The sequence below is a fragment of the Cervus canadensis genome, chromosome 5, assembly GCF_019320065.1.
Source record: "Cervus canadensis isolate Bull #8, Minnesota chromosome 5, ASM1932006v1, whole genome shotgun sequence".
In the NCBI taxonomy this organism is placed as follows: Eukaryota; Metazoa; Chordata; class Mammalia; order Artiodactyla; family Cervidae; genus Cervus; species Cervus canadensis.
In genome coordinates, this window is record NC_057390.1 from 11,394,302 (window position 1) to 11,420,662 (window position 26,361).

The 26,361-nt window shown below is 36.1% G+C and overlaps 1 protein-coding gene across 3 annotated transcripts in view; it reads left to right on the top strand.

Annotated features, from left to right (window-relative positions):
- The window catches only part of EXOC6B (exocyst complex component 6B), a 661,839-nt gene that overhangs the window by 96,615 nt on the left and 538,863 nt on the right, over positions 1-26,361 (top strand). For all 3 annotated transcript variants that reach the window (XM_043468197.1, XM_043468199.1, XM_043468198.1), the window contains exons 3-6: positions 1,667-1,714; positions 3,369-3,459; positions 3,570-3,615; positions 19,091-19,295. In XM_043468197.1, coding sequence (XP_043324132.1) covers positions 1,667-1,714; positions 3,369-3,459; positions 3,570-3,615; positions 19,091-19,295 — 390 coding nt within the window. The remainder of the gene's footprint in view (positions 1-1,666; positions 1,715-3,368; positions 3,460-3,569; positions 3,616-19,090; positions 19,296-26,361) is intronic.

A 26,361-nucleotide genomic window follows, 5' to 3' on the forward strand; every position in this document is an offset into this window, starting at 1 on the left:
TGAGTTTGAGGTTAAAAAAAAAGTTTCAGAGATATCTTTGTAAAGTAAACAAGGCATTCTAGTAGAGAGTGTGATGCTGAAATTAGTAGTATTTATGGAAGGTTGAATTTTATGAGATCTCCTGTTTACATGAAAAAAATCTAATCATTCTTAAATAATGATCACTCAGGGGCTGCCCACACCACTTTTATTCACATTGTTTAAAAGCTTTTTCTTATATTGAACTGATATTAATCCCACTTTTGAATAACGTCCATGTATTAGTTTAAATAATAAGCCCTTCAGTCTCACTTATTCTAGACCAAGAATCAGCAAAGTATATCTTCCAGGCCAAATCCAGCTTGCCTCCTAATTTTGCAAATTAACATAGAAACATATTGGAACATAGAAACATCCATTCATTTATGTATGTATATGGTTGCATTTTTGCTTCAGTGGCAGTGCATGTGGTAATCTGCTCAGAAAATGATAGTCCAGGTATAGTGTATAGTTTTGGGCAACATTTTCAAAGGTGTGTTCCTAAAAAACTGATTTCCTGAGATGATCCTCAGTGAAAGGATGCTACGTAAAATAAGTTGGAAAACACGGTGTGATATCTCCTTAGGCATTTATAGTGCTATAGAATATTAAATGCTTCAGAAATCCCCAGTAAACAAACCTTTTTAGTATTATTTCCCATACATATTATGTGTGTGTGTGTCTATGTTTGTGTGTATACAGAGTGCAGAGTATCTATTAACTAAAATTTGTTGACATTCTGAGGGACATGATAGAAGATGCTGGGTTAAGGAAGTATCTTAAACATAAGGAGAGGCAGTTATTGGTGGAAGTATAGGAAGCCTTTATTAAAGAAAGCTTTAGAAGTTATTATTGCTCATGTTTTGATAATGTTTAAGAAGGTGGGGAAGTTACTATTCTATAAACTTAATTTTTATATCTACTGATTCTTCAAGAGTGGCTACCAAAATGAGTCATGCCAATTCATTTTAATTATGAATTCTACATAAATTTAAAGCTTGTTTACCTGATTTTTTTACTATCTGATGGATAAATTAATTTAGAAAAGAGGGAATATGGAAGTGTTAGGAACTATCAAGAATTAATGATCCAAGAAATTATGATAAAATGTTTTCTAAAATTAGATTATAAGTAGAAACATTTGACCTGAGTTCAGTTCAGTTCACTTCAGTCGCTCAGTCCCGTCCGACTCTTTGCAACCCCATGGATTGCGGCATGCCAGGCGTCCCTGTCCATCACCAACTCCCGAATTTTACTCAGACTCCCCGAGGTGAGAAGTTCAATTTATGCTCAAGTAAGGTTCTTTGTGGGTTATTTTTTCTATTACAGTTTTTCTTTCCATTTCAAATGAAAGTGTGATCTTTAGTTGTGTTATATTAGTTTGTACTATTTCAAACTGAACATATTTTTTAGTAATTTTTTGTTGTTGTTCAAAAAGTCATATAGATGTTCAGTAGAAAAGTTAATACAGTTTAATTCCAGGAGAATACAACTAAACCAAAATGTGGTGAAATATGGAAACGATCTGAATACCTACTCTAAATCTTTTCATTTAAAATCTTCATCTTAATCCAACTATTGTCTAGGTATTTTTTTCTTTTTTTTGTCTAGGTATTTATTATAAGTTTAAATTGTCTTCTCTCCACAGAATCAAGTGACGGATACTAATAGAAAACTGCAACATGAGGGAAAGGAAGTAAGACCAGTTTATCTTTTGAAAAAATTTTTTCTGTTTCCTGTCATTCTCTTTGATGACTGTGTTCCTGATTTAGTGGCTTGTGAGACCATAAGCTGCATGTTGGAGGAACTTGGGCATTATTATTGCTTTTCATAATGTTTGTCTGAAGTAAATGAATATAACCACTAGAAAGCTTAATGAGAGTATGTAGCCTTCCTTAGTTGTATTTTTTAAATCACTTGAGTAGTCATAATATGGCCAATGCTGTTTCCTCTGCCTAGAATCTTCTTTTTCCAATGTTTATGCACTTCAGATATTTGCTCATATGTTACCTCCTAATGAGGCCTTTACTAACCAACTTATTTAGAATTGCAGTCTTACTTTCACCTTTTGTTTTCTTTTTGCCTTTCCTGCTTAATTTTTCTCCATTGCACCTATCATGCTCTGATACTATGTAGTTTTCCTTATATATTTGTTTTTTTGGTCTCCTTCCAGTAGAAATTAAGCTCCATGAGGTCAGGATTTTTTTTTTTAAATACACTGCCATATCCCCTCTACCTGCCTAAACATGATTGGCACAACATGAATGTGCCATAAGTATTTGTTAAAAAAGTGAATCATTGATTCTATTAATTGGTATATTCACCATTTAAATCATAGTTTATAAGATCATTTGATGTCCATTTTCTCACTTAATCCTCATGGCCGACCTGTGACAATTAGGACTAGTATTTTATTGACTAGGAAGATAAAGCAGATGATTTGCAAAAGTTTGCATAGTAATTGGTATGGCTGAGACTAAAACTCAAGTCTTCTGACTTAAAGTCTATTACTGTTTTCTGTATCATGTACCTTCCTTATTGCCTAATACTTATTTAATGTTTAATAATCTTTAAGATTAACCTTTGATTATCTTATCAGTAACTTAATCATGACCACTTCTCTCTCTCTCTCTTTTTTTTTTTTGGCATAGTATCTAAGTACCTACCATTTTTAGGTATGGATATGGGATGAATTCTATAAGAGGCCGTGTAGCTTATTGCTTTTTAAAAGTTTGTCTCACATATTTTAAGTTTTTGCAAAGAGCACAGTTTCTTTTAGTTTTATTGTCTATGACTTCAGATGGAAGACTTTAAAACTCTATGAGAAGATAAGTACTTGAGTTACTCTTCACTAAACTGGTACTCTTGGAAAAGCCACAACTTCTAAGTGTGTGGTTTATTCTCTATTGAAATAGAAATTTAGTTAAAGATTATTTTCAAGATTCATTTGAAGCTGTATAAGAAGGACTGTTTTCCTGTAGGCATCTAGCACTGATGAAAGAAATACAGGATCTTCTTATATTGATGAAATCATAAATCATGAAAAGTCTGAATAGGGTTTGGAGCAAATCTGCAAGTTTTTTCTTTTTTCCTGGATAGCCCCTGAATTTTAAGATTTCATTTCACCTAGCCTTTCCTAGTGTAGTATGAATGCATCTTGGGGAGAAAGGGGGAAACCATGCAGGGATGTTATACTGGTTGAGAAAGGCAGTTCCTTAGTTCCCTTGGCAGGTCTTACTATGAAACTGTCTGGGATGTTCTGATGAATTGAACATAGGGTGGAAAAATGTGACTGAAAACTTTTTATTTACAGCTGTTGGCATAATTCAGTTTTTTTCCCTCTTGCCAAGCTGGTGATAGCAATGGAAGAGCTGAAGCAGTGTCGACTACAGCAGAGAAATATTTCTGCCACTGTGGATAAATTAATGCTGTGTCTTCCAGGTGAGAAACTGGATATAGAGTAGAATTCTAGATGCAGTTTCTTTGGCTTTAATTAGTCTTTCACTTTCTCTAAATTATGCTAATGTGCTCTTTTTCCCTTCTCTTTAAAGTTCTGGAGATGTATAGTAAACTGCGGGACCAGATGAAAACTAAAAGGTAAAATTTTTTTATTGAATACTTTGTGTTATCTAAAATTTGTTATTTAGAATTTTTTTAAAAAAGTCCATATTTAGCATAACCTTTCAAAAATTATTAAGTCCATAAGACATCTTCTCTAGCCTTTTGTATATCTATTGATTGATCCTGAGAGTTACTATTATTTAGATATATTAGTGGAGAAGGCAATGGCAACCCACTGCGGTACTCTTGCCTGGAAAATCCCATGGATGGAGGAGCCTTGTAAGCTGCAGTCCATAGCGTCGCTAGGAGTCGGAAACGACTGAGCAACTTCATTTTCACTTTTCACTTTTATGCATTGGAGAAGGCAATGGCAACCCACTCCAGTACTCTTGCCTGGAGAATCCCAGGGACGGGGGAGCCTGGTAGGCTGCCGTCTATGGGGTCGCACAGAGTCGGACACGACTGAAGCGACTTAGCAGGAGCAGCAGCAGCATTGGTATGCTGATGTATTTTGTCATGTATTATGTTTAAGAAAAAATACTACACGTAGTTTGATTTTTAGAAGACCAAGTTTTTATAGGGGAAAGGCATATAACTGTTTTAGTGATAGTTAATTTCAGAAATATGCTTTGGTTTAGAAAAAATAGTTACTGGTTCTGGAGGTTCTCCATTGAAACAGAACCAATAATGTGTATATTTGTGTGTGTGTGTGTGTGTGTGTGTGTGTGTGTGGAGAGAGAGAGAGATAGATTTTTTTTTTTAGCAAATTGGTTCACATGATTATGGAGGCTGGCAACTCCAAAACCTGCATAGTAGATTAGTAGGCTAGTTAGTGTCAGGGAAGAGTGAATACTATTGCCTGAGTCTGAAGATAGTCTGCTGGCTAAATTTTATCTTCCTTGGGGAGTTTAGTCTTTTTTCTATCAAGGCGTTTAACTGGTTTAATGAAGCCCGCTCACATTATGCAGACTATTCTTCTTTACTCGAAGTCTACTGATATAAGCACTGATAATCTTATGTCAAAAATACCTTCACAGAAATATCCAGAATAATATTTGATCAAATCTTTGGGTACTATGGCCTAACTAAGTTGACATGTAAAATTAACCATCACAAGGGGCAAAGTCAAAGTTAAGCTCAGAGGATTGCTTTCCTATGTGTTATTTTAATTTGGTTTAATTCCAGAGGAAACTTTAGAGTGACTCTTTGGCTCTTTTTCCCAAACTAGAGTAAGCATCCCCACTGTCTCTGCCCTGGGGTACCCTGCAGTATGATGGGGATATGTGAAGCTTTAAGATAAACAGGACACATCTTCCTGGAATGTTAATTTTACCTAGTTTTGAGGGAAAAAGTACAGAATTAAAATATATTAATACTGAAATAAGATTAAAAATATGAATAAAATTATAAATTCTCAAGACTTTTAAAGTTAAAACATGAGGCATCAGTATTTTTTTAATTTCTTAGGGCTACTTTCTAGACTGTCTTTTCCCCAGGAGAACATATTCATATAAGTGAACACAGATTGAACAATATGAGAAATTCTGTTCAGTGTGATAGAAAGTATTATTTCCCTGATACCTTTTTATGAAGTTCTAGAATTACAGAGAATTACAGAGATTAAAAAAAAAACAACACAAAACTTCTGTATCAACTTCTCTGAATTAACAAATAGTAACAATTCTGGTTTTAATTCATATATATATAAATATTTATGGCATATATAAACATATGTGATCAGAGAGAGATAAAGATGTACATTTAAAAAAATTCAGGTAGAACTCATCCCCTTCCTCAGTCCTATTCCTTTCCTTTCTCTGAGGAAACCAGTATCATAAATCTGGTATTTCCTTCTAGTCCATGTTTTTAATGTCCAAAAACAATACATTGTATTTTTAAAAACATTTACATGAATGGTTCTGGTGTTTGTTTTTTTGAGATTCATTCATTCAATAAAAATGAATTGAGTACCTACTGTGTTGCTAGGCATTGCTCTTAGTGCTGGGGATATAGCTCTGAAAAAAATAGACAATAATATCTGCAGTCATGGGCTAACATACCAGTGGAGAGCTTTTTAAAACCTAGGTATAGAGATCTAGTTCACTTATTTTAATTGCTTTATAGTAGTCCATTATATGAACAATCTGCATTTTCCTCTTAATTCAAGTGATTGTCGTAAGTGCTGTTGACCAGTATGTCCAGCCCAGCCTTGCTCTGGTGCACAGAGTAGGATTACATTTTGGGGGCTCCCTTGAGCTGTGTCAACACCACCGACTGAGCTGCCCTCCTGTATGGTACCCTCCTTACTCTGCTTGGGCCCTAGTACCCAGTGTTACGCTTCTGTGCTGCCTCAGTGCCCTTCCCATCCCTGTTTGGCCCTGACACAGCTGCCTTCCTATACAGACAGTCTTACCTCACTAGGTCCCTTGTATCCCATGCTGCTCCATCTTACCCCTTATCCACCACTATATGAATGCTCTCGTTTATTAGGCTCGTCTTTAACTGTTTTCTACTTTTCAGTGAACAAGTCTTAGTGTCTTTTGTCATATTTATCCCTAATCATTTGATATTTTTTGATGCCTATTTTCAATGGTATTACTTTTTAAATTTTAATTTTCAGTAATTTATTACTAGTATACTGTTAAATTTGTGCATTTATCTTTTATTCTGTAAATGATTAGTAAAATCATTTACTAATTCTAGTAGCTTTTTTGTATATTACATTGAATTTTCTATGTAGCTGATTATCTCATCTGCAAATAAAGACAGGTATATTTCTTTCTTTCCAATTGGGATGCTTTCTTTTTTGGTTTGGTTTTCTTGTCTCTTGTTGAACTAGTTAGAGCCACTGAAAGTGAAGCGAAAGTGAAAGTCGCTCAGTCATGTCTGACTCTTTGCAACCCCATGGACTATACGGTCCATGGAATTCTCTAGGCCAGAATACTGGAGTGGGTAGCTGTTGCTGTCTCCAGGGGATCTTCCCAACCCAGGGATAGAACCCAGGTCTCCTGCATTGCAGGCAGATACTTTACCATCTGAGCCACAAGGGAAGCTGGTCAGAGCCTCTGGTGCAGTGTTAAATAGATATAATGAGGCTAGGTTATCTTTGTCCTATTCCTGATCTTAGGGGGAAAGCATTTAACCATTAAATCATATGTTAGGTGTAATTTTTTGGTACATGCAATTGATAAGTTTGAAGAAGTTTGCTTCTATTTCTAGTTCTTGAAACTTTCTATTAGGAATGAATATTGGTTTTGTCAAATGCTTTTTCTGTGTAAGTGAGATGATCATCATGCATGCTAAGTTGCTTCAATTGTGTTTGACTCTTTGCAACACTATGGACTGTAGCCCACCAGGCTTCTTTGTCCATGGGGTTCTCCAGGCAAGAATACTGGAGTGGGTTGCCGTGCCCTCCTCCAGGGGATCTTCCCGACCCAAGGATAGAACCTGCATTGGCTCCTGCATTGCAGGCGGGTTCTTTACTACTAGTGCCAGGTGATCATATGTTTTTTAAAAAATGCTTTTAGTTTCTTAATATGATTCATATTGAATGTTAAATGTTAAACTTGCATTCATGGAATAAATCCCACTTGGTCATGATATACTGTCCTTTTTAATATGCTGTAGTATTTGATTTGCTAAAATTTTGTTAAGGATTTTTGTATCTGTGTTCATGAGAAATGTTTATCTGTGGTTTCCTTTTTGTGTTATATCTTTTTGGAATCAGAGTCATGCTAGCCTTATGAATAACTTGGAAAGTTTTCTGTCTTTGATTTTCTGGAAGAATTTATATAGTGTTAGTAATTATTTTCCTTAAACGTTGATATGTGGTAGAATCTACCATTGAAACCACTTAACCGGGAGATTTGCATGTTTTTGGTAAGAAAGTTGTTAACTACAGATTTAATTTTAAAAATAAATACATGGCTGTTTTCATTTAGTGTTTCTTGAGAATATTTTGTTTATTTGTATCTTTCAAGTAATTTGTCCATGTTATCCAAATTGTTGAATTCATTAACAAAAATTGTTAATTGTATTATTCTATTATTTTAACATGTAGAATCTATAGTGGTACTTTCTCTTTGATTACTTTTGTTGATGATTTGTCTTTTCTGTCTCTGTTTCTGTCTCTCATTATTTTGACTAGTTGTTTGTCAATTTCATTAATTTTTTGAAAATAGCATCTTTAGGTTTTATTTTCTTTCCTTATTTTCTATTTTACTGATTTTTGGTATAAGGAGAAAGAGACAACAGAGGATGAGATGGTTGGATGGCATCACTGACTCAATGGACATAAGTTTGGGTAAACTCTGGGAGTTGGTGATGGACAGGGAGGTCTGGTATGTTACAGTCCATGGGGTCACAAAGAGTCGGACATGACTGAGTGGCTAAACTGAACATAACTGACTATTTCCTTTCTCCTATTTAATTGGGGTCTGATTTGCTCTTTTTTTTTCGGTTGAAGTATAATTGATTTGCAATGTATTAGTTTTAAGTGCACAGCAAAATGATTCAGTCACACACACACACACACACACACACACACACACACACGCCTGGCTTGCGAACACACACACACACATACATGCCTGGCTTGCGAACATGTCCATGTGGTTGCAAAGAATAGGACACGACTGGGTGACTAAACAGCAACTCTCTCTATATCTATCTATCTCACGTCTTCTTTATTCATTCATCTGTTGATGGACACTTGGGTTGCTTCTATATCTTGGCTATTGTAAATAATTTGCTCTTTTTTCTAGCTTTTTTAGGTGGAAGCCCAGGGCATTGATTTTGGTTCTGTTTTCTAATGTAGCTATTTAAAGCTGTACATTTCTCTTTAACAGTGCTTTAACTGAATCTTACATGTTTTATAATGTTGCAGTTTTATTTTACATTTATTTAAAATATTTTCTAATTTCTGTTGTGATTTTTAAAATTTATTTCATAGACTATTTAGAAGTTCATTGGTTAATTTCTAAATATTAGGGGATTTTCCAGATGTATCAAAATTGATTTATATTTTAGTTCATTGTGTTCATAAATGTAAACTGTATGATTTCAATCTTTTATATTTTTTGAGACTTGTTTTATGGCCCAATTTTATGGTCTGTTTTATTGAAAATTACATATACACTTTAAAACAATATATATTGTTATTGAGAAGAGCATCTTTACCTATCATTTAGACATACTGGTTGATAGCATTGTGCAGCTTTTCTACATCCTGATGATTTTGTATTTGTTATTTGCTGACAGGGGAGTGTTGAAATTGCCTATTTTGATTGGACTTACATATATATTCTTTTTATTCTTTCAATTTTTGCAATGTATATTTTGAAGCTCTCTTCTTGGTTGCATACACATTAAGCATTGTTTTATCTTCTCTATGAAAGGACCCATTTATTATTATGGAAAGTTCTTCATCCCTGGTAATATTTTTTCTGAAATATATGTTGTTTGGTATTAATATAGCCAGCCACTGCTGCTATCTTTTTGCTTAATTTTTACATTGCCTATTTTTAATATACATTTTTCTAAAATATTTTTTAACAGCCTCATTGAGATATAGTTCATATACTTTTAACTTCATTTATTTAAAACATACAGTTCAGTGGCTTTTAGTGTATTCAGAGTTGTGTGACCATCATCACAGTCAGTTGTAGAATGTTTTTATTCTTCACAAAAGAAACTCTGAGCACCTTGGCCATCAGTATTCAATTTTTTCCTGTCCCTTGCCTCTCTTGCCAGCTACTGGGAATCACTGACATGTTTTCTGTTTCTTCATATTTAGTTATTCTGGACATTTCATATAAATGGAATCATATAATATATGATTTTTTGTGATTGGCTTCTTTCATTTAACATAATGTTTCTCAGGTTAATCCATGTTGTACCATGTATCAGTACTTCATTTCTTTTTATTGCTGAATATTCAGCTGCATGGATGTACCACACTTTATTTATCCATTCATTAGTGGATGAGCATTTGGGTTGTTTAAGTTTTAGGGTTTTACAAATAATGCTTCTATGCATTTTTGTTTACAATTCGTTGTGTGGAAATATATTTTCATTTCATTTCTCTTGGCTTTCTTGGAATAAAATTTTGCTAGATCATGGTAATTCAGTTTAACTATTCAAGGGACTGCCAGATTGTTTTCTAAGGCAGCTGTGCCATTTTACCTTACCCCCAGCAGCATATGAGGATTTGATTTTCTATACATCCTAGCCAGGACTTAGAGTTGTCTTTTGATTATGGCCATCCTGGTGGGTGTGAAATGGTATCATATTGTTCACCTTCATTTTTGAAATCTATTTTTGATGGATATATAATTCTAAGTTTATAGATTCATTTGTTGTTGAGATGTCTTTTTTTTTTTTTTTTGTCTTCTGGCTTTTATAATTTCTGAGGAAGAAGTATATGAACAGCTTTTTTTGGTCACTCTCCTTATTTTGTCTTTTCTCCAGCTATTTTAAAACTTTGTCTGTAAAATTTGTTCTCAGCAATTTGATTTTGATGTGCTTTTGTATAAATACGTATGTATGCATTCATGTATATGTGTATTTATCCTGCTTGTGGTTTGTTTAGTTTCTTGGTTTTATGAGTTTATAATTTTCATAAAATCTGAAAGATGTTCAGATACTAGTTTTCCAAATTTTTTTTTTGGTCCCTTTTCCATCCTCATTCTGAGATTACAGTTTTATCTATGTTGGACAACTTCACAAAATCCCGTAGGTGATTTGAGGATATTCTTTTTTCCAGTCTTTTTTCTCTGTACTTTATATGGGATAGGTTTTATTGCTGTGTTCTTTTTCATTGTCAAATCTTTTAATTTCATCAAGTGGCATTTTCACTTCAGATGATATATTTTTCATCTTTAGGAGTTCTATTTTTTTTTATGTTTAATTTCATTTGTTATTTTTCATCTTTTAAAAATACATGTTACAGTGCTCTAATTTCTCTGTTTATGTACTTCTTTGCTAGCTCTGTCATTTTTGGTATTTTGGATTTCTCTGAAGATTGTTTTTGCTAATTATAGGTCAATTTTTTGTTCTCTTCCTGTCTTGTAAGTTTTGATTAGATAATGGCTGTTATATTATGTTGCTGAGTGTTTGAATTTTGGGGGACTTTTCTTTCTTACAGGATATTGGTTTTTGTTTTGGCAAATAGTTTAGTTGTTTGCAGATCCATTTGAATCCCAGTCTCATCAGACCCCATTTTTAAGCTCGGCTAACTTTTCCTCTTGGGGCTTCCCTGGTCGCTCAGCTGCTAAAGAATCCACCTGCAATGTGGGAGACCTGGGTTTGATCCCTGGTTGGGAAGATCTCTAGAGAAGGGAAAGGCTATTCACTCCAGTATTCAGGCCTGGAGAATTCCATGGACTGTGTAGTCCATGGGATTGCAAATTGGACATGACTGAGAGACTAAGCACAACTTTTCCTTTATTCCAGGGTCGCTTGGAGTAGAATTCATCTCCTTTGAAAACTCTGAAATCCCCAAGGGCTCTGCACTTGGGCTGTTCAGAGTTCAAATGTTTTCTCTGTCTTGTCTGAGCTCCTTGAAGTATTTGTCTTACATCTCCCTTCTGTCTGTGTCTCCTTCCTTGTTCTTCCCATCTTTCGTTCCCTTCCTTTTTTTTTCCTTCCCTCCCTTCTTTATTTCTGTTCATGCAGAATTTTACTTTTCCTATGCCTGGCCTAGTACTCAGCAAAGGCTTAAGGGAACTCTTGTATAAATTTCTGCACTTTTTTCTGCATTGCTTCCCTTTTTTGAGGAAATTCTGCACAACCTTAAGGTGTATCATTATTCCTGAACTGCATCTCTGATGCTAACTCTGCTAAGTTGTTTGGTTCTGTTTGGGTTTTCTCTGACTGTGTCCAAAATGTAGAAATCACATTCAGGTAACTATTAAATTCACCTTGCTTGTTTTCCTTTTTTCAGAGACCACAGTTCTGTGTTATTTGATGTTCTCTGTCTGAAAGCAGTTGTTCTATGAATTTTAGCTAGTTCCCAGGTGGTGTTAGTGGTGAAGAACCCGTCTGCCAATGCGGGAGGCATAGGAGGCATGAGTTCAATTCCTGGGTTGGAAAGACCCCCTGGAGAAGGGCATGGCAGCCCACTTCAGTGTTCTTGCCTAGAGAATCCCATGGTGGAGAAGCCTGGCGGGCTGCATTCCATAGGGTCGCATAGAGTTGGACATGACTGAAGTGACTTAGCACACACACAGTCAGTATTTTACTTCTTAAGAGTGGGAGTTCATTCTCTTCCTTGTTATTCCTTCATGACTGGAAGCTTAGTTAGTTTTTTTTAAAGCTATGAGTACTGATTATATTACTAGGTTTTGTGCTCCCTGAGGAAAACTATCTGACCATCTTTCTATCATTAGTTCATAGAAGGAATTAAGTACTTTTTATTAATGATCTTTAATTAAGAAAGAAACCAGTGTTTTCTGTGCTGAAAGCTTTTATTTCATATTCTTATCATACTCTGAATTGAAAAAAATTCCAACGGGTAGTTGTGATCCACTTGAAAAGCTCACTGATTAGAAATTTAAAGCCTGTCATTGCGAGAGTGCCATGTGCTGTGCTTAGTCGCTCAGTCGTGTCTGACTCTTTGAGACCCCATGGACTGTGGCCCACCAGGCTCCTCTGTCCATGGGGATTCTCCAGGCAAGAATACTGCAGTGGGTTGCCCTCCTCCAGGGGATCTTCCCAACCCAGGGATCGAACCTAGGTCTCCTGCATTGCAGGCGGATTCTTTACTGTCTGAGCCACCATGGAAACCCAGGAATACTGGAGTGGGTAGCCTATCCCTTCTCCAGGGGATCTTCCCAACTCAGGAGTGGAACTGTGGTCTCCTGAATTGCAGGCAGATTCTTTACCACCTGAGCTACCTGGGAAGCCTGAAAGAGTTCCATACTATAGCAAAAAAGTACCAAAATTTAGTTTGCCTATAATCAACATTTCTCTTTTTAGAATAGCATTCAACCATGTCTAAGTTATTCTGACCTTAAGTTATCCAAATTTTAGGATTATTTTGGATTATTTGGATTATCCAGTTATTTAGGATTATTATTTTAGGATTATTTTGACTTCATTTCATTTTTTAAACAATTTTTTGCTTTTATTTCATTTACGTTCTTTCTGCTCACATCTCTACTAGGGAATCTGCATGAAGTGGGGAGAAGGGGAGAACTAGCACACATGCAAAGAAAACTTAGGAATTGGCTTTTTATTCCATTTTAATAATGTTTAGAGGTTGTCAAAAGTAATGTCAAAGTTGTGTTCTAGATTTCCATGGCCCCTGGAAATAGAATTTTTTTCTTTTGTTGTCTGCTATAGAGAAGTTTAATTGGAGGATCATGGAAATTTTAATGAATTCTATTGATCTATTATTGATGAAATATGAATATGTTGGGGAAAGGACAATGGAGAAATAAAGTAACATTCTTTATTGCCAGAAATCACTGGATTTTATACTAACTAGCGTTGAAAAATGTGGCGTTATTTGACAGACCAGATGTTTCCAGCATACAGCCATGTGTCTCATCAGTGAATGTGCCTGTGTCCGCAGGCAACTTTGTTAGATTTTTCTCATTCTGTAAACAGTGTTCCAAAATACAACTAGACCCTAAAGTGTGTTTATCTTTTGGCTTAATTTCTAAGTTTATATGCATTCTAAAGTTTCTCTCTAGAGGAAATGCATTTTATTGCACATAGCTCTTCATACCTAATTGTAGTATAAACACCATTATGTTTACACTAAACCATGTACATTGTACTGTTTTTGAGTCTGTAACATTTTGATAAAAGCAACCATTTCAGGTTAAACTATATTTGTAGTTTTATTTCTAAATTTAGGGGGAATAAATTTCTTCCCTTCATTTATTTGGATTAAAATTTTGATTTTTGGAACACAGGAGGGGAAAACATAAAGAAAACAAGTATATCCAACCTCTAGATTTTAGTGTTTGTGGTATTAAGTGCATTGGAGTAAGAAGAGTTTAAGTATCTACCATGAAATTCATTCTTAAAACCTAAAGTAGAGCTAGAAGTCTTTCACTTAAAGGATCAGAACTGAGCTTTTCCTCAGTTCAGTTCAGTTGCTCAGTCATGTCCAACTCTTTGCGACCTCATGGACTGCAGCACGCCAGCCTTCCCTGTCCATTACCAACTCCTGGAGCTTACTCAAACTCATGTTCATCGAGTCGATGATGCCATCCAGCCATCTCATCCTCTGTCGTCCCCTTCTCCTCCTGCCTTCAGTCTTTCCCAGCATCAGGGTCTTTTCTAATGAGTCAGTTCTTTGCATCAGGTTGCCAGAGTATTGGAGCTTCAGCTTCAGCATCAGTCATTCCAATGAATATTCAGGACTGATTTCCTTTAGGATGGAGTGGTTTGATCTAGCAGTCCAAGGGTTTTTCCTATACTAAGTATATTATGGGAAATGTGGAAATTAAAAGCATGAAGAAGAAATTTATTACCTTTAATGTTTCTATCTGACACAGTTAACATTTTTGTATGTATTTTCCTAGTCATTTTCTATGTACTTGTTTGTGTGTGGGCTTATATTTAGTATATGTAGCCATATATAGATATATATTCATAATTTGCACATATATATGTAATTTTGAAAAACATGATAATACTTGTAAGTTCTATTTTTTGAATTAACTTTCATTCAACAATATTGTGAACGTTTTGCTATTTTATTTTTCTTTGGATGTACATATATACCACATGGATATATCATAATCTGTTTAACCAATTCCTTGTTAGTAGAATTCTAGTTTAGTATTTTATTTGCTAATATAAATAACTATAATTAAAGAGGCTTAAATGTATTTTTTTGCATCTAATTTTTTTGGGGGGGGAATGCAACTGTTTAGAATATGTGTTTGGTAATATTTTTCATTAAAAACTTGTATCAGTAATATAAATTTGTTTACCAGCAGGCTGTGAATTATCATTTATTGAAACTTCTGATAATAATATCCATTACCTTTTAAGAAATATTTGGCAGTGTGAATGGCAGAATCATATTTTTGACTTTGATGTCTTCATATCAGTCCAGCTTCTTTTTTCATGTTTGCCTTTTGGGGTATTCTTATGACTTTCCTTTTGGTCATTGCTTTAAAAAAAACCCTCAAATTTATATGTTGCAAATAATCTGTACTAGGTTGTTTCTTCTTTATTCTTATGCTCTTTTTTTATATATACTTATTTTGTTTTGCCTTAGTCAACTGTATCAATCTTAGTTTTGTTTGCTCTCTTATGCTAATGGAAGCTTTCCTACCTAACAGGTACATTTTTTCCCTATAGTTATCATAAAATGTCCTTCTGTGTTTCCAGCAATGTTTGTTGTATATTAATATAGCCATTCAAGCACTTTTATGGTTACATTTTGGGTATATATTATTGTAGCTTTTACTTTAACTTGTTTGTATCTGTGACTCTAGAGTGGGTTTCTTGTAGGAAGCATATAGTTGGATCATGCTTTTTAAATACTGTCTGACAGTGTCTGCCTTTTGATTAGTGAGCTTATTAGTCCATTTGCATTTAATATAATTATTAATATGGTTGGGTTTTACTCTCTATTTTTGTGTCTTTTTTGTTCTTATTTATCTTTTACTCCTTTGTTGTATTAAATATTTGGTAGTATGCTATTTTAATTCTTCCATAAATTTTTGTAAAAAATTTATTTATTGTTTATTTATTTAGACTGTGGTGGGTCTTCGTTGCTGTGCACAGCCTTTGCTGAGCACAGCTGTGGCGAGTGGGGGCTCCTCTTCTTTGTGGTGCGGGGGCTTCTCACTGCAGTAGCTTCCCTTACGGTGTACAGGCTTAGTAGTTGTGGCACACAAGCTTAGTTGCTCCAACGCATGTGGAATCTTCCCGGACCGAGGATAGAACCTGTGTCCCCTGCACTTGCAGGCAGAGTCTTAAGCGCTAGACCACCAGGGAGGCACCGTAAATTTTTTAACAACGTATTTTTTGAGTTGCTTGTTTTTTTAGAGGTTACTCTATCTGTGGATTATAATCTGCTTCTTCATTTGTCATAGACTGTCATAGTCTATTTTAGGTCATTGCTGATGTAGTTTTGATGTAGTATATAGAAGTAGTTTTGCTTCAACTTAGCTCCATTTTTTCCTTCTTCTTTAGTGCTATTATTATTATTTATATTTTATCTATATATTTTATAAAGCCAACAAGGCATATTATAATCATTGCTTTATAAATGTCTTTTACTATATTCAAAGGAGAAAAGAGAAAAAACTATGTTCAGTTTTTTATATTCAGCAGATATTTATTGTTTCCTTTGTTCTTCTTTCTTTTTTTTCTGTGAATTCATGTTACTACTTGCTGTCATTTCCTTTCTGACTTTTGTTAGTATTTCTTGTAAGGAAGATCTGTTAACAAGGAATTCTCTCAGTCTTTGTTTTTCTGGTAATATATTTCCTTTTCATTTTTAAAGGTTAGTCATCAGCTAATGATTGGTCCTGGGTGCTGTAAGAAACTTGAGCCGATAAAAATATCTACCCTTTTGTCAGTGGGTTTGTTTGTGGATTAGGGACTACATTAATAATTCAGGCAGTTTTCAACTTTGCTGAGCTTTTTTATCCTTCTCCTATGTTTAAGCCTGAAGCCTACTAGTCAGCCAGGGCTCGGTGTGGTGTTTAGGCCCTTTTAGGTGTTACCTGTGTTTGTGCACAGCCTCTGAGTCAGCTAGGGATATGCAGAGAGCTATCAGGCTATTCGTATTGCTGAAGCCTGGCTTGGAGAATTTTGAGCATTACTTTACTAGCGTGTGAGATGAGTGCAATTGTGCAGTAGTTTGAACATTCTTTGGCCTTGCCTTTCTTTGGGATTGGAATGAAAACTGACCTTTCCCAGTCCTGTGGCCACTGCCTAGTTTTCCAAATTTGCTGACATATTGAGTGCAGCACTTTCATAGCATCATCTTTCAGGATTTGAAATAGCTCAACTGGAATTCCATCACTTCCACTAGCTTTGTTTGTAGTGATGCTTCCTAAGGCCTCCTTGACTTCACATTCCAGGATGTCTGGCACTAGGTGAGTGATCACATCATTGTGATTATCGGTCAAAATTCTCCAAGCCAGGCTTCAGCAATATGTGATCCGTGAACTTCCAGATGTTCAAGCTGGATTTAGAAAAGGCAGATGAACCAGAGATCAAATTGCCAACATCCTCTGGATCATTGAAAAAGCAAGAGAGTTCCAGAAAAATATCTATTTCTGCTTTATTGACTATGCCAAAGCCTTTGACTGTGTGGATCACAATAAACTGTGGAAAATTCTGAAAGAGATGGGAATACCAGACCACCTGTCTTGAGAAACCTGTATGCAGGTCAGGAAGCAATGGTTAGAACTGGATATGGAACAACAGACCGGTTCCAAATAGGAAAAGGAGTACATCAAGGCTGTATATTGTCACCCTGCTTATTTAACTTATATGCAGAGTACCTCATGAGAAACGCTGGGCTGGAAGAAGCACAAGCTGGAATCAAGATTACTGGGAGAAATGTCAATAACCTCAGGTATACAGATGACACCACCCTTATGGCAGAAAGTGAAGAAAAACTAAAGACCCTATTGATGAAAGTGAAAGAGGAGAGTGAAAAAGTTGGCTTAAAGCTCAATATTCAGAAAACTAAGATCATGGCATCTGGTCCTGTTACTTCATGGCAAATAGATGGGCAAACAGTGGCTGGCTTTATTTTTTGGGCTTCAAAATCACTGCAGATGGTGATTGCAGCCATCAAATTAAAAGATACTTACTCCTTGGAAGGAAAGTTATGACCAACCTAGATAGCATATTAAAAAGCAGAGACATTACTTTGTCAACAAAGATCCATCTAGTTAAGGCTATGGTTTTCCCAGTGGTCATGTATGGATGTGAGAGTTGGACTATAAAGAAAGCTGAGCACTGAAGAATTGATGCTTTTGAACTGTGGTGTTGGAGAAGACTCTTGAGAGTCCCTTGGACTGCAAGGAGATCCCACCAGTCCATCCTAAAGGAGATCAGTCGTGAGCGTTCATTGGAAGGACTGATGTTGAAGCTGAAACTCCAGTACTTTGGCCCCCTGATGCAAAGAGCTGACTCATTTAAAAAGACCCTGATGCTGGGAAAGATTGAGGGCAGGAGGAGAAGGGGACAACAGAGGATGAGATGGTTGGAATGCATCACCAGCTCAATGGACATGCTGCTGCTGCTGCTAAGTCACTTCAGTCGTGTCTGACTCTGTGAGACCCCTTAGATGGCAACCCACCAGGCTCCCCCGTCCCTGAGATTCTCTAGGCAAGAACACTGGAGTGGGTTGCCATTTCCTTCTCCAATGCATGAAAGTGAAAAGTGAAAGTGAAGTTGCTTAGTTGTGTCCCACTCTTCACGACCCCATGGACTGCAGCCTACCAGGCTCCTCCATCCATGGAATTTTCCAGGCAAGAGTACTGGAGTGGGGTGCCATTGCATTCTTCACAATGGACATGAGTTTGGGTAAACTCTGGGAGTTGGGATGACAGGGAGGCCTAGCGTGCTGCAGTTCATGGGGTCGCAAAGACTCGGACATGACTGAGTGACTGAACTGAACTGAAATAAACTGAACTGATCTGGTTATTCTGTGGGTCTCTTATTTATGACTTCCTTGTTAAGTTTTTGATTAGTCCTCTAGTCTGCACTTTGTCCCAACCAAGATGAACATCAGGCCAGTAGATTTGGAAGTTCTCACCTCCTTTTTGTAACTGAGTTTGCTACTTTTCCTAACAGCACTAGTCAGTATAGGATTTTCATTCTCTGCTCCAAATATGTCAACCCCTAATGGCAGAGAAGTTGCTCATTTTCCTGACAAGTTATAACCAGTGATGTGAGGGAAGGTGAAGAGGATGATGGAGGTAGCCCCAGGCAGGAACACCATGAAGTCTCTCTCTGTTTATCAGTTTTCATGAATAAACCCTTCTCAAGCTGTTGTTCTACTTTCTTTTTTTCCAGAGTCCTTTCTAATTTCCAGAGTCCTGAAATGGCTGTTTGCAAAGTTTTGTCCAGTTTATATTTGCTTTTTAAGTAAAAGATTTGCTAAGTTCTTCTGTGTGCCACAGTTGAAATCTATCCTTGGGTACTTTATTTTATAGGATGATTTTTATGTCACTGATAGAATAATTTTGTGTTTCTCTTTATTTTCACTCTCTCTCTCTTTTTTTTAAATCTCCTGTGGCCTTTATTCTTTATGTAATGAATTTCATTGGTGGATTTCTATGCTTTCTGTATTCTTGGGATAAAATCTTTTTTGATTATAATTTATTAAGTCCTATAATACATGTTAGTCTTTAATAATTTGATATTTATTTTTCCATTGATGTTTTTATTGAAACAGTCCTGCATTTGTCTTAATATAAGTGAAAACTAATTCAGGCTAGAAATTTTCCCTGAGGAATATATCTGTGGCCCTAAAGAAGACTGAATTGAGCTAAAGGTGATGCAATTCCTTTTATAGGCATTATCCTGCACTGAAAACTCTGGAACATCTAGAGCATACCTATCTTCCTCAAGTAAGCCACTATCGATTCTGCAAGGTGATGGTGGACAATATCCCCAAGCTTCGAGAAGAAATTAAGGATGTGTCTATGTCCGATCTCAAAGACTTTCTGGAGAGTATCCGCAAACATTCAGACAAAATTGGAGAGACTGCCATGAAGCAAGTAGGTCTGGGGTTTGTGATAGGTTGGCCAATGACTTTGCAAGTATTCTGTTAACACAGATTTCATTTTGCTAAGTGTCTTAATTGTTTCTTATCATTTTAGGGAAGTCCTTCATCTTATGGAAACACGTGGTTTCAAAATATTTTTTATTTTCTTAACAGAGCAGTGAATTATTTACTAGTATATTGTTTTGCTCTGTGAATGCTCAGTAAATATTAATTGGCTATTATGGTTTGTACTGTTGTTTTGAAGAGATTTTTCTATTTTTTGAATACTTTTCTTGACTTTGGGTATGATTCAAAGCCCAGGGTTTTAAAAAGTACTACTTCTAGTTAATGAGCTAAATTGTGCTGCATATACTTCTGGTTGATTATTTACTGTGCAAGCAAAATGTTATATATGAGTATTTCTGTAATTGTTATTTCAGATATCAGTGGCTATTGATGAAAAAAGGCCTGTTGGGAAATGCTGTGATTTATGATCATAGAAAGGAATTTGCTTATAGCTTATTAAAAAATAACAAAGTATTTAGATTTTTTCTTTCAGTATCTTCATCTCTAACTTATGAAAGTCACACAGAACATCCAGAAGTACTTTGTTGTTATGAATAAAGAACAGGAGTAATTTGCAGTATTATTTGCTCTTTTGGAACTTAAGTCATGCTGATTTTATTAAAATTTCTCGGGATACCTTGATATAACCTACAATAATAAGTAGTAGATTCATTTTTTTAATGGGAAGTCTTTTTTGGTTCTGTAAACAACTATGTTCTTGAGTAAGTCATTTGTAGTTCGTATCATTCTGTGAGCAAGGTGGGAGCAGGTCATATTTTGGGTCAGATTTTCGGTCTCAGCTATTCTTTTAGGTATTTGATTCTGTAAAAGAGATCTGCCTGTTGGAAATCCCTTTCCTAAGAGGATACAGATATTCTTTTCCCCTTTCTCCTTTAAAATTTTTTTATTATTATACTTTGCAAAGTGGAAAGTTTAAAATTAGTTGATGATAAACTTTGATGGAAATAATCATATCATGTCTTTTTTTTTTAGTGATGTAGAAAAAATTAATCATTGGAAATATGCTTTTGCTTTGCTGTGTATATTTTGAGTACAGGAATGAAAATATCTTGTAAGACAAGTCTTATTTGTGGTTGAAATTTTTTACTAACCTTTCAAAATATTGAAGAGTAGAGTTGCTTTCTCTAGGCCTTTGCTTGAGAAATTCCTTGCGTTCTCTAGGCCTTTGCTTGAGAAATTCCTTCAGTTTTGAAGTAAAAGAGATTCCGTGAAGAGTATTATTATTTCATTTAATGAGATTATCTGTCTCTCCCCCTAATTATCTGAAGAAATTATGGCCTAGGGCAGGGATGTGATTTGCTCAAGTTCAGCTTATAAAGGTCAGATCCTGTAGTATAGAATTCAGATTAGATTGAGGTGAATTTATCTGCTGTGTCATTCAGTCTGTGTAAACTGTTAGCTGTTGGCTGTATTTTTGTCATTTAAAGAAATGGTGATGAAATCTTTTGTGAATTCAGGACTTTTTAATTAATTGAGGACCCTTTATTCCTCCTATAATATTTTTCATCTCAAGTATAGCTCTTATTGCATGTATTACTATCTTATGCTATAATATCCTTGAGTAAAGATATCTTACACATTTAAAAATCTTCTGTAGTCCCTAAAAAGTAAGGAAAGTGGGAGGGAGAGAAACTACCACATACCCACATACTTTGTACATGTAGGTGTTCAATAAATATTTGTTTGAATTCATGGATGTTGGATTAAAGGGAGAGGTTATGGTTTATTTCTTTCTTATGTCAAGTCAAAAATGATGTTTCTGATTTGTGATGGTTTTCTTTGCAATGGATATTTAAGAAATGTCTCCATTATATGGCTCTGTCATTTTTAATATGGTTTTGAAGATTGCTGCAGAAGGGGAAAGACCAAAGAGTATTGGATGTGGTAGGGGTTTTTTTTTTTTTTTTTTTTTTTTTTAAGAAGCTTGTTTATTTTGTTCTTAGCACACATTTTTTAATTTATTTTTTGTTTGTTTCTTTGGCTGTTCCCTGTGGCATGTGGGATCTTAGTTCCCTGACCAGGGATCAAACCCTAATCCGTTGCACTGGAAGTAAAGAATGCTAACCACTAGACCACCAGGGAAGTCCCTGTGGTAGGGTTTTTTTGGGCTAGGCATGGAGGTGACGCATCATCACTACTACACTGATTTCATTGGCCAGAACTTAAAAACGTGGCCATACCAACCTGCAAGGGAGACTGGGAATATAATTTCACTCTAAGAGAAGAGCGCAGTTTTGGTGAATAGCAGCTAGTCTCTGGCACAGTCTGCTCTTTTGCTCATCAAATATGTCTTCACTCTTCCTTTCATCCATACAACATGTCTGTCCCTTCCCTAAGGAATATAACCTAATATCCCATCTAGTTACTACATCCATCTCAAAGAATGGTATTTTCCAGGGATGTTCAGTACTCTCCATCAGACCCAGATGTGGCTCTTCAGTGGGCTGATGACCATGGAGAAGCTAGAACAGAATAGCTACAACAAAAAACTTCCATTTAGAAATCGGAAGAACAGGACATGTACAGTATTCCCTCATCTCATCTTTTTGGGTCATCATTGGGAAATCTTTCTGAATTAGTAATAGGGGAACTTCCTTGCTTAGATGTTGACTCTCTGGAAAGAACTCCTTTGCTGCATCGTAGTTTTTCTTTGCCTATTTTTTTTTTTTCCTGTGTACATTTCTAAAGAGTGTGCTGGGGAATTGACATTCATTTGAATACTTCTTTTTCTCTCTGTAGATATACATATATAGCTAGACTTATATCTACAACCACATTTATATCTCTGTGTACCTTTCAGTGCCTGCTTTCTGCTTCCACAAGTTTAGGAGCCCAACATTTGTTTTAATGTTCTGAACAAAGATTTATTTAGTCCAGATTTGTGGGTTTTTGGCATTATAGTTACCTCAAAACTTAGTAGACCTCTGATCTGTTTGTTTTCAGTAGGTTCTGTTTAGATTCTGTACCCAGTGTTCTTTTCTAAATAAATTTTTGGGAATGATTTTTTTCTTTTTCCCTGTTTGGAGAGGTAGTGGAATTGGGGGAGAATAACTCTTGCCTCATGTCTTTTTTCTTATTTTAATGGCCCTACTTGGAGGCCATATGAAATAATGAGTAAGAAAACCATACCTGAATCTAATTTTTGCCTTAGAATTAAGTTCACCAAGGTTTTCTTTGGACTTAATTGCTCAAACTTTTACCTGCTTTTTCTTTCACTGTTTGGGATCTGTATGTGTTCAGCTTTCTGACCCTCTGAGGCCCAAGTTTCTGGGCTCAGAAATATGGCCCAAATTTTAGTTTGCAAATTGGGAAATTCTGTGCTCATCTCTTTTGTGTAAAACCTTGCTAAAAGCAGAAAGTAAATGCCAATATACACCATAACTCTCTACATTTACTTATAAAGCTACAGGCCCAGTAGCCACGTGGTATGCTTTTTCATTTATTACTGATTCCCGTCTTACCAGTTTTTTTTTTTTTTTTTGGCCACAATATCATAGGGCTTGTCAGGCTTTTGGCTTGCTAAATATATATTCTTATTGCCTACTGCCTGACCTCTAAACTGATGCCATTTATTTTAGGCTTTTTTGTTATCAACACCATTCTTCCAACTCTAGTGCTTGTTTCTTTAAATAATGCTACCTCTCATAATAGTTAAGCTCTAAAATCTCACCCTAGAAATTCTATTTTTTTGCTTAGGTGAAGTCTTAAATGGGTATTCCTGGTGGGGTAGCTCTTCTTCAAGTGACTATGAAGGGATCTAGGGCTTGTGGCTCTATCACTTCAACATGTGACTTTCAGTGTTATAGCAGTAGGGAAAGGAGTAACAGCATTAGGGTCTTTTTTTTTTCACTGACCAGCTTGTAAGTGATACATATGACTGCTGCCTACATTACACTGGCTGAAGCTCACACGCTGCAAGTGAGGACTGGAAATACAGTTTATCTGTGTGACTGAGAGAAAGAGGAAACAGTTTTGGTGAATAGCTAGCTGCTCTGCTACAACCTGCTATTATATAGCCTAGAAAAATACACATCTCCATGTTTTTTTCCTCACAGTTTCATCTCTTTAACATTTCTCCTCCGTATGTTTGCCTTATAATTTACTGATCCAGTTTTTAGCATTGTCTGTGCCGCTAATCTCATTTTTAGTTCAACAACTGCAGTTTTGGCCTTAAAAATATGTTCTTGTCCTTCAAAGAAAAATTTAAGTGGCCTTCTTTAGAATCATACAAGAAAACAGATTTGAAAGTATCAATTTTGATAGTTGATCTAGGTGCTTCTAGCAATTATATAGTACTTTATGCTTTTTCTTGGTGGACATCTCCCTTTTTCTTATTCTACTTACCCTATCCTAAGTTGCTGCATTGATCCATGGTTGAACGTTGTCCTTTGTAAAATGAAATGTTGAAGGCAGTTGGTAGACTGGCTTCTCTTTGGGATATACCATTTAAGCCACCAGAAGGACTCCACCAAATTGGGGTTTAGTGAGCAAAGTAGGCTCCAGACATTTATCTGAGATTATAATCGCAAAGTGTTTGTTCAATTCTGTCAAGATATATGATGCAAAAATTACTATTTGAGGATGATGAAACAATGCCATTTGAGGGATATGTAGTTTTGTCAATTTATCAAGTATTATATTGTTTTTGGATAAAGCTTTATCTGTAGGAAGATCTTTGCTTTGGTTTCATGTGGTAGGCAAATTTCTGAGACAGTCCCCAGGATTCCTGCCCCCTGGTCTGTACACCCTGTAAAATCTTCTCCCTTGAGTGTGTGAGCCTAGTGTATACGGTGAGCACCTTTAAAAGAAGGTCTAGCATACAGTCAAAGGTCCATATAGTCAAAGCTGTGGTTTTTCCAGTAGTCATGTATGGATGTGAGAGTTGGACCATAAAGAAAGCTGAGCGCCGAAGAATTCATGCTTTTGAACTGTAGTGTTGGAGAAGACTCTTGAGCATCCCTTGGACTGTAAGGAGATCAAACCAGTCAGTCCTAAAGGAAATCAGTCCTGTGTATTCATTGGAAGGACTGATGCTGATTCTGAAACTCCAATACTTTGGCTACCTGGTGCAAAAAACTGACTCATTGGAAAAGGCCTTGATGCTGGGAAAGATTGAAGGCAGGAAGAGAAGGGGACGACAGAGAGTGAGATGGTTGGACGGCATCATCAACTTGATGGACATGAGTTTGAGCAAGCTCTGGGTGTTGGTGATGGACAGGGAAGCCTGGTGTACTGCAGTCCATGGGGTCACAAAGAATCGGACATAGCTGAGCAGCTGAACTGAACTGAGAGGTTAGGTACAGAAGTTAGATTAAAAACTGCATCTGATGCTTAACTCTTGATCTTGAAGAAACAGATTGCCATGTTTTGGAGAGGGCCATGTGGCAGGGAATTGCAGGCCACCTTGAGTTGCTGAGAGCTATCCCCAGCCAACAGCCAGCAAGAAAATGGGGACCTGAGTTCTACAACCACAAAGAACTGAATTCTGGCAACAATATGAGTAAACTTAGAAGACCCTGAGCTCTAAATGAAACCACAGGCCTGACTGACATCATGATTCCAGTCTGGCGAGACCCCCGAACAGAAGACTCAGCACAAACATTCTTAACTTCTGATATATGGAAACTCAGATAATATTTTTGTGTAATTTTAAGTCACTAAGTTTATAGTAGTGTATTACACAGCAATAGAAAATTAATACACTTTTATTTTGGTCTTGAAAAGAATTACTTTTTACTGAACTGTTCATTTTAATTTTGCCTTTGGATCTCGGAAACAATGGTATAGTCAGTCTGGTTTAAAATGTGTTAAGCTAGAAGTCTCTGAGTCTTTCAGTTGCCTTCCAGTATACCTGGGAAGCTGTAGAAAATCTAGAGAATGTGTAAGTATGAAACTGTTACGGGAAGCACACTGACTAAACTGCCCACCCTGGCCAGCTCCATAGTAACCATTTGCATGAGTTATTTTACAATAGGAAGTCCTGGTAAGGAACACGGACTTACTAAGCCACCACCAACTGGAAGAGTTTGGGAAAGGTCAAAAGGAAATGTTACGTGTCCTACCACCTCCCAGAAATCCGTCTCACTGGCATCCATCTTAGCCCAAGGTGTGCACCACCAGGAAGGACCCTGAGTCAGAGTGACTAGCCAAAGACAACCCAGAAACTAATCTGACCGCCCTAAAACCTGAGGTTGCGAACCGTGTGGCAGAGCAGTTCTCCTGGATTCCCTTACCTTCCTGCTCTCTGCCCAGTTGCCCCTTCCCAATAAAGTCTCTTGCTTTGTTAGCACGTGTGTCTCCTTGGACAGTTCACTTCTGAGTATTAGACAAGAACCCAGTCTTGGGCCCTGGAAGAGTTTCCCCTTCCTGCCACAAAACCTAGAATAGAAGTTCAATCATATACCGGAATCTGAGGAGGAATTTTGAAATTGTTCATTCTACTGTTTATTGCCATTTTGAATTTTAAGTTAAGCAGTTTTATTAAAAAAATAAAATAAAAAAAACCACGTTCATCTTCCTGTATATCTCTTAACATGAATTGGATTGAAAGCATTTAATGGAGTTCTGTGAGTTCTGCTACAAGAAGTAGAGCTATCTTTAAAGCAAGTAGAAAAACCTTCCCTTTTGTCCTATCCCATCTTCTATGTTGATATTCTTACAGTGTGCTTCCAGAATACTGTGTACGTCTTATTTTGGAATAATCAATTTAGCTTGACCTGATTTTATAAAAAATGTCTAAAGTAGTTCTTTGTTAATTGTATACTGTTTTTTAGTTTTCTTTATGAAATTGATTTCTGTAATTCACTTGTTATGGAATTGATTTGTGCAGGAGGGAAGTTCTGTATTTGTTATTTTGATTAGTTTGCCTTAGGCTTTGTGGGACTAAATAACATTTGTAACATAAACATTCTTGGTTAGGTTGATTTCTATGTGAAGTCCTTTAACAAAAGGAAGAATTTATTTACTTTTAAAATTCTAACTTGGCTTTGCCA